Genomic DNA, 9,107 nt, shown 5'->3' on the forward strand with positions numbered 1-9,107 from the left:
AGTTGAGAATAGTTTAGGATTTATACCACCCTAAAAAGCTGACTGCCTCTTTATGGACCATCTCTCATTTAATACTTCTCTTCTTTACTCTAAAATTGAATTTTACTGATCTCATGGACAATGAATATTGTATTTGAATAATTATAATAATATAATACTTATAATTTACTGTGCTATAAGCTTTAGATAGAAACTAACATTATTTAATAAGTTGAGAATAGTTTAGGATTTATACCACCCTAAAAAGCTGACTGCCTCTTTATGGACCATCTCTCATTTAATACTTCTCTTCTTTACTCTAAAAGTAAGGTGAAGGACAGAAAGATTAAAGCAATTTAATTTTAGGGTAAATGTAAAATGTTTTTTAAAAAGATTACTAAAAAGTTATTTTTCACTCACCTTTAAGAATGTTATTAATGGAAAAAAATAGCTGAACATTTATAACGTATCTGGTTTCTACTACCTTAACTATTATATCTCAACTACTTACACCAAAATGTGCTTAAAATATATAGCAGCATTTAGTAGTAGCAAAAATAAACATCTTTTACATAGTCTGCTTTTTTCTACTGAAACATTTTTAAATGGCATTTAATTCTTAATATTCTAAATAATGCCAAACAGAATCACATAAAGAGGTTTTACTTTCAATCACACATTCTAATTTTATCTTCATAATAATCCAGTACTAAGTGGATCAAGTATCGATATCCATTCTATCATTGAAAAAATATAAACAAAAACCACAGGTTCCTTAGTGAGCAAGCAGCTAATGAGTAATAGAACTCTAGCTGTAAACCCAGATGCCCTGATTCCTATCCTACAGAATAGTTTTCAGATTATATAAATACAGAACAGATCTTTCTTTATAATTGTTAAGTTCTTATAATACTTACTTGTAGCATAAATTCCATACTGATCCTATTTTCAATCAATCTCATCACAAGGTGAGCTTTACACTGAAACATAGTGTAGTATTCCCAGGAGAGTGTATGGGGATGCTTTATTGAAAAGTGTAGATGGGAAGCCGGACTAAAAAATAAACAGTGTATGTATTATAATAATTTGAATACTAAATAAATACTATATGCTATGGCCACATCAAGACAAAAAATTAAAATCCTCATGGGAATACTTTGTAATTTCCCTAGTATGACCATAACAAAGACTAGAAAATATCTAAAAATAAACTTAATTGGAAGAAAAATTATTAAGTTTTATGAAAGGACATTAAAAAAACTTGAATAGAAACACACACTAAGCTCCTAGCTAGAACGACACAACAGTATAAATATTTCAATGTATTCCAAATTCATGAATACATCAATGCCAATTCCAATCAACAGCCCAAGATTAAAGCATATACACCAATCATTTCAAGATGAATTACATATCTAAAACAAAAACAATTATAAAAGTACTATACGAAAATGAAATTAAAAAAATGCTCTCCATAATTCTGGAGTGGGAAAAATCTTCCAAAGGAAAATATAAAATCTGGATGACGTTAACACCAGACTATGCTAAAAAATTAAAAATTCTGACATGATAAAAGAGATCATCAATAAATTAAAAGAAAGGTATGGTGTAATAGAAAATATTAATGACTTATATGTACATGTAAGGTGTTAACAATTTTCCACTATTTCAAATAATGCTGTAGTATTTTTTTATACATGAGCGAGTATTTCTGTATAACAAACATCTAGAATTAGAATTTCTATGATAACATACCTAGAAGTAGATTTGTTGAATCTAAAAATTAACAATCAAAATTTTTAAAGTTTTAAATTTTGATTGGTATGAAAAAATTATCTTTCAAAATCACTGTACCAAATTATACTCAGAATCAATGTATAAAAGCAGTCACTATACTTCCTTAAAAATGTGGCATATTGAAATTTAAAATATTTGTCAATTTGATATTTGAAAAATTACTTTTATATTTCACCTATTACTTCCAAGCTAATGAGCCTTATAAGCTTATGAACTTTAGCAATGCACAGCAATATGGAAAACGCTAAATAACTTCCAAGGTATAATGGAATATTATATAGCTCTTAAGTAGAACAAAGTAAATTTATGTATAGTGACATGGAATGCCTGCTAGAATATATAGATCTGGTTAATTTAACAACAAAAAAGTAATATGCATATGAGTGAATTACATGTTGTAAATGCCATATACACATAAAGAAAGGCCAAAGAAGTCCATATTAGAAGATAATATGCCAAATTTGTAATCATGGTTATCTCCAAGGAGAGGAACTGATGGGAGTGAGAGATGGCAAAAGAGGGCTAAAAATAATCTTTTACTTTTTACTCTGCATGCTTCTAAATTGTCTTGTTTTGAATTTCTTCAAAGAACAAAGTACCCATGTGCTGCTTTTATACACAATTCAAAAAATTAAACATAAAACAAGAACTAAATAAATGGGGAGAACCAAGGTAAAAGTATTCAGTGTAAATATTTACACACAATGGCAATGCTCTAATTATACATTAGGAAACTGCCACATTGCAGGCGGCCAGGAGAAAAAAGTGGAAGGAACTAACACTCGCTGATCCTATATATTATGAAGTTTTATCTCAAATAATACTCACAACCAACAAGGTTAAGATGAATCATCACTGTCACCTTACACATTGTCACATTCACACACACACTCTGAAAGGGTACACAATTCTTAGATCACAAAAACTAATAACGATAAAAATCCTTGTCTGTCTAACTCCAAATGCCTGCGCTTTTCCACTGACTTAATCTTGTCTCAGTGACCATGCTACAACAAAGAAAAGGTCACTGGTTATATAATTTCAAGTTTCTGAACCTTTGTTGTGCTTTTAAACACTTGGGCACTCTGGTTAATCCTATGGACTCCATCTGAAAAACTGGTTTAAAATGAACAAAATAAAATTTATATAATTACCAAAAAAACCCAATTATAATGAAATGCACTTATTAAAAAAAATTAGGATATACAATATATATGCTAGTTTATTAATGCATTATATAACAAGATCTTGCAGTGGTCTACTGCAGTAATTTGGGGGTAGTGCAGAGAATATGTCAAGATATCTGTTAACAATTACAATGTGACAGGAAAATATTCATGATTTCTGTTGCTGACAACATCAAAGCCCCATCTTTTGCCTACATTCATAAGTAAAGAAAAGGTAAGTTTCAGTTAATGGTTAAGTGACTTGCTAAAAAAGAGTGAGAAATAAAGGAAGGAAGGTGAGGGAGGGAAATAAAAAGGAAAAAGGAAAGAGTAAATATGCATCTAGATAGGTGAAGACTCAAATAAACAGGTATAAGCAGGATATCTTAATGTTGAAATTATCTACTTAGACTTAAAATAATCAGTGGTATGTAAACAAAACATTTGTTTTCATTATCTTAAAACTTAAGAGTATAGTATGATAGAATAGCATTAGGAAATTAACTTGGAAAAAACAGAAGTATTATATTTTTAAGAGTCTTTTTTTAATGTTTATATCCATTTACAGCTATCACATGCAACAAAAACAGTAATGAAAGGGATAGTGAGAAGATGACCAGTGTTTGTGGCCTCAGTATTATTACCTACCATTATCACTACTGCCTCTCTGGTCTGCGTGGGCCTCAACGCACATACAAATGATCCTAAAAGACTGATCCCATATAACAAGGTTTATAATATCATCTCTGAACAATAACATACTTATCCTTCTCTTTTCCTCCACCAAATATGGGATGTAGTAAAACTCCACCAGTTTTCAGCTCATATGCCACTATTTTGTCCAGCTCCTAAAAACAGATAAAAACAGAGGTCAGTGAAAATTTTTTTACATGTCAAATTTAAAACTGAACTGTAATTTCTCTTTTATTGGAATTAGAATGTAAATTTCCTAAAAGAAATTAAATGTATTTGGAGAGTAGTTTATGTTCTTATAAACAAAGTGGACTACACAGCTGGCTGAAGGATAGAACCTAAGACCTTCTCTACTTTGTGACTTCAGGGCTGGCCAGCAGCCTAGCAAAAGTTCCTAACGGCCCTTCCCAACCTCTCTGACCAGTTTTCCAAGTTTATTTCTTCCTTCTTTCTGATGGAGGATTTGGGCAAATAAAAAGAAATGGGAATAAAATTATGTCAGGAATCTATCATTTGAAAACTCTCCAGTCTTCTCTAATATGACATACATCAAAATAAAAAAAAAACTTAAGTGAAAAAAAGACAACACCACTGTGCTGAAATTCATGATTAGATTAAATAATATATAAGCAGAATAGAGAAGTGGTAAAAAAAAATCATAGTGAAGTGGTTAAAAGCCAAGTCTAAATCCTGGCTCTACTACTTACTAGCTGTGTAACTTTGGCCAAATAACTTAACCTCTCTGTTTCTCAGTTTCCTCATCTGTAAAATGGGGATAATAAGAGAGTAGTTAGAAGGATTAAGATAATTAATATTTATAAAATGTTTATAACAGTGCTCAAAACATGGTAAGTGCTATGTTATTTTTTTTCCCCTTCATTAATAGTTTTTTAAATGAACAGACTCTTCCAATTCTAGATGTAGGAATTCTTTTATAGTTCTAAATGTTTGAAATCTTTAGAATTACTTTTGGCTTATTTAAGTTCAGGTCTGAATGATGAAGACATATAAAATGAGAAAAGGGAAAAGATGGAGGGGTCTATTTAATAAGGAAATTAAAGGCTGAAATTTTCCCACCTGAGAAGGAAGATGCTCAGCATGATGTGATTAAAATGTGTATGTACATAAACAGAATAGCCTAGGCAAAATACAATTGATTTTTTCTTGTGGGCCAAATCTTAAAATAATAAGAAAAAGATGTGACGATGACAGAGCATTAATGCACCGAAGGGCTAGTCAGCACACAATAAGCACTTACTACGTACAAAGCACCACACATATCACATGTAAGATGTTTCATGATCCCCGTCCATGCGGTAGATACTACTACTCTCTTTATACAGATGAGGCTTAGAAGGTTAACCAAAGTCACAAAGCTTGTAAATGTATGAGGCAAACTGAAAAGCAATCTGACTCCAGCACTTGAGCTCTAAGTCTTAACAAATTCAGGAAGCACAGAGATACATTAAAATTGACTACTATGAGGAGCTGGGATATATTTAACGACTAACTTGAAGTTTAAGGGCCTTAAATATTCTCTTCCTTAGCAAAAAGTCTTTGGAGGCCAACACTGACAATGGAAACTAGATAAAACTCAGTAAAGTGATTCTCAGTTTACTGGAAAAAAATTTAAGACTTTTAAATGACAGTAAATATTTAACAATTGTTAAAAATAAAGGACACACAACTTGGAAATCAAGTGAACACTAACATGTCTTACTGACTGCTAAGAGGATAACGGATGGAGCTATTTTTACCTCTTTAATCCAATGGCGGTATTCATTAACGCCAAAAGTTTTTTTCATCCAAAGTCCATAAATATAGCCTGAAATTCCCTTTAGCACCCATTCATCAGACCTAAGCAAAAAGTAAAAATAAAACTTTTAATCATAAAAATTCTTCAGATAAGAGGATAACAGAACAAGTGTAATATGTACTTCTCTGCCTTCTTAAAGAAAATCAGTTAGTAATAAATTATTTGGTTTTCTCATTTCCTCCAGCTGAGTTCTACTTGTCCATTCCTTATACTTTCTTCATATCTAGCTTTAATGATAAGACTGATTCACAGTCTTATTGAAGTATAATGTACCTATGTTTATGCTCTACTCTGGCAGTGCTGCTTCCCTCTTGCCCAACTCTATCGATACTGCCTGCATCTAAAAACAAAACAAAACAAAAAAAAACTTGTTCATAGCCAGGACTATACTGTTGAATTCTTAAAGTCCACATTCTATTATTGTTAATCCCATGCATAGTTATCAGTGGGAGTCCAAGACCTAAAGTTTAATTACCTAATTTATCTTTTAGTTTCTAAAGAGGAAAGACAAATGACACCATTCATTTATTTATTTGTTTCCTTATCCATTCATTCATTTGTTCATTCAAACATTTTGCTTATCATGTTCCAGGCACCTTTTTTTTAATGAAACTATGTAATTTTAGGGAAAGTACAAATCAAAAGGCTTACACTCTGCCCTCTCCCCTCCAACAAGAAACGAAAAAAAAAACAATATTCACATACTATTTATAGCACAGAATGATCACAATTATAAAATATAATCATAAAAGTCTTGTATATTTCTTCAAATTCACCTCAAGTTAATAAAAAAAATAAAAATAAAAATTGTTGTCTCCCACATCTTTCAAGTAAAATAATACAAAGCTAGGCACCGCAGGAACTTCACTATTCATTATCACTATTATAGAAGACCACTATTTTACCTTAAACATTATCTTGAAGATTACCAACTGCACTAAACATTGACATTAGAATTTTGACCATAATTTTCTAACATTGAAGTCCTTTTATCTATAGTATTCATTCAGTTTTTAGGAAACTTAAAATCAAAATTCTTACCTTATCCTTAATGCAAATTACAGAACTAACTATATTGAATTCATGGCCAAAAATTTAAGATGAAATTTATACTCATGATTTTTCTTTAAATATATATAGAGTAGGGTCTTTTATATTAACTACCTGCCATTAGGACAAAGGTCAGCTTATACTGCAGGAAAAGAAAATAAAAACAAAATTTCTCAATTCCTTTTATTTATTGGTTATAAACTTTGAAATTACTCACCAAGACATTCTGGATATGAAACATCCGAAAAACTGCTGAGCCAAGGACTGAGCTAAACACCTTCTAGTCAAAGGTGTCTCATCTATAATCATGGCACTGTGTAACAGATTTGTGCTGGAAATTAAAAGAAGATTCAGCTAATTATAACCAAGAAACAAACAATTATTGAGTCAAAATAAAATAATCACACATTTAAAATAATAAAATTTAAGTTAGCATAAAAGAGAAAAAATAGACTATTCTCCCAAAGAGCTCTTGCATCTTTTCACAATTTAGCTGAAATCCATAATCTTGAAAACTTTTGCTTAAAGCAGAGACTGCGATGTTTCCCACCGATTTCCATAAAAAATATAAAAACCTTTTTTGCGGGGAGGAGGAAACATCACTAATCAGGAACTGATATTCCTGTGAAAGGCTCTTCTAATTTCAAACATCTTTTCTGAATGGCTATTAACATTTTATGCTCTATTATTTACTGTAATATACACTGATTCATCAGATATTTCTAACAACGCTGGAGAATGCAGAGGCAGTATTATTATCCTCTTTTCAAAGAGGAGAAAATTTAGGTCCAGAAAGGGTAAAATGACCCTGAGACATAAAATTTTTTAATTTAGAACTTTTCAAGGAATGAAAGAAAGAAGGAAGGTAAAGAAAGTAGAAAAAGAAAGAAAATAAAGTTCTCTTTTTCTTTTTTCTTATAAAAAAGTTGACAATATTAAATTTTTAAATAGTGATAAGAAAAAACCTTCATTAGTTTTCCACAGAATTACTTGTATGCTTTTTTAAATTGCATAAGCAGAAAAGAGACTAAAATATGTTAAATATTATTATCAGTCAATTCTGGATAAAGACAGTATGAGTCTTTTGGGTTATTCTGAAATTTTCTTCTTTTTCCTTGCATATATTTCTTAATTTTAAAAACACTAGATTTTCTACAAAGCCAACCATATTTAAATTAAACAAAAAAAGTTCAAAATAGATCTTAAAATTGATCATAAAATAACCTGTCTTCACATCATTACCCTAATTTAAGCATTTCAAATTTGAATAAATACCAACCTAAAAATGCTCATGGAAGCATAAGCGGCCACTTCAACATAAGCCTCATCAATGAATACAGTCTTGAAACAGGAGTATGGATATCGACATGTAAGGATTTCTTCATAAAATTCAAAAACTTCATGAAGATATGATGTAGTATGTTTAAGTAATGGAAGAAGTTGAGGTAAACAAAAATGAGTAACCTGAAAATAAAAAGCAAGGAAAAAGATAATTAAATAAGTTAACTTTAATTTTTTAAATTTGCTAAATATCTCAATTATAAATAAATGTTCATGTAAATTCTTTTTTTTTTTTTTTTACAAATGCATGGTAATGAAAGAAAATGCTGGTTTGAAATCAGTGATTACTTACTGACTGTATTTACAAAACATTTACTGTACTTAAAAATCAAATTCATGATGGATTATAAGTCTGTGAAATGCTTACAACTAATGAAAATAAAACTTTGGTTCCAAATTAAGTTAAAATTTCTTTTATATATGCATACAAAAGAAAGATTTACATTTCCAAGACTTATTGTAGATCTACCTTTGACTCATAAATATCTAACCTAGTGAATATGACACATCACAGTACTATCTTAATTGTTATCATACTATCTTTTCTACACATAAAGAAAAATTACTGTAGTCCTCCTCCACTATCTTGACTACATGTTGAAAGCTGCAGGGAAGCTTCCTGCTATTTAAGAGAGAAGAAATTCCTACAACAGAAATAGTAATTCTGATTTCCTTACTAGGCTACATCTCACACCCTGGACACAACACATATACCATCTCATGATTCTGTGTCAAATGAACAGCATTGACAATGACAGATGACTCTTACTAGAATGATCCAGCAAGGTTTCATGCAGGAGAATGAATTAGAGCTAATCTTTTTGAATTGAACAGAAGTCTGACAGGTAAGGAGAGGAAAAGAAGACATCTCAAATAATGTCAGAGAAAGGAAGAAGCAAGGTATAATCAGGAAAACCTAAGTAAACTATATTGAATAATACAAATATAAATAGGAAAGTAATTAGAAAAAAGCTAGAACAGAATATTAGGGTCAAATTCTAGAAGACCCTGAAAGCTATGCTAAAGAGCTCTGATTACTGCAAGACTGTGGAGGCAAGGAAAGTTTAAACGTATGATAAAAACTATCATTTTAAAAGCATAATAAAAGAGCAAACTAGAGACTACCATAATAGTGAGGGATGGACATCTATGTATTATTAATGGGCAGGGACCAAAATGCATCATGATTAGTATTAGTATTTTGTGTGTGTACTCTTGGTACACAAACAAAAAATAAAATATTATTCATCAAAAAAGATTCACTT

The 9,107-nt window shown here is 30.5% G+C and overlaps 1 protein-coding gene across 3 annotated transcripts in view; it reads right to left on the bottom strand.

The window, feature by feature from the left end:
* The window catches only part of TAF2 (TATA-box binding protein associated factor 2), a 69,252-nt gene that overhangs the window by 38,479 nt on the left and 21,666 nt on the right, over nt 1-9,107 (bottom strand). For all 3 annotated transcript variants that reach the window (XM_011360382.2, XM_023530792.1, XM_011360383.2), the window contains 5 exons: nt 7,781-7,965; nt 6,719-6,832; nt 5,393-5,492; nt 3,705-3,790; nt 897-1,032 (listed from right to left, as the gene is read on the bottom strand). In XM_011360382.2, coding sequence (XP_011358684.1) covers nt 897-1,032; nt 3,705-3,790; nt 5,393-5,492; nt 6,719-6,832; nt 7,781-7,965 — 621 coding nt within the window. The remainder of the gene's footprint in view (nt 1-896; nt 1,033-3,704; nt 3,791-5,392; nt 5,493-6,718; nt 6,833-7,780; nt 7,966-9,107) is intronic.

This window comes from Pteropus vampyrus, unplaced genomic scaffold (assembly GCF_000151845.1).
Source record: "Pteropus vampyrus isolate Shadow unplaced genomic scaffold, Pvam_2.0 Scaffold54, whole genome shotgun sequence".
In the NCBI taxonomy this organism is placed as follows: Eukaryota; Metazoa; Chordata; class Mammalia; order Chiroptera; family Pteropodidae; genus Pteropus; species Pteropus vampyrus.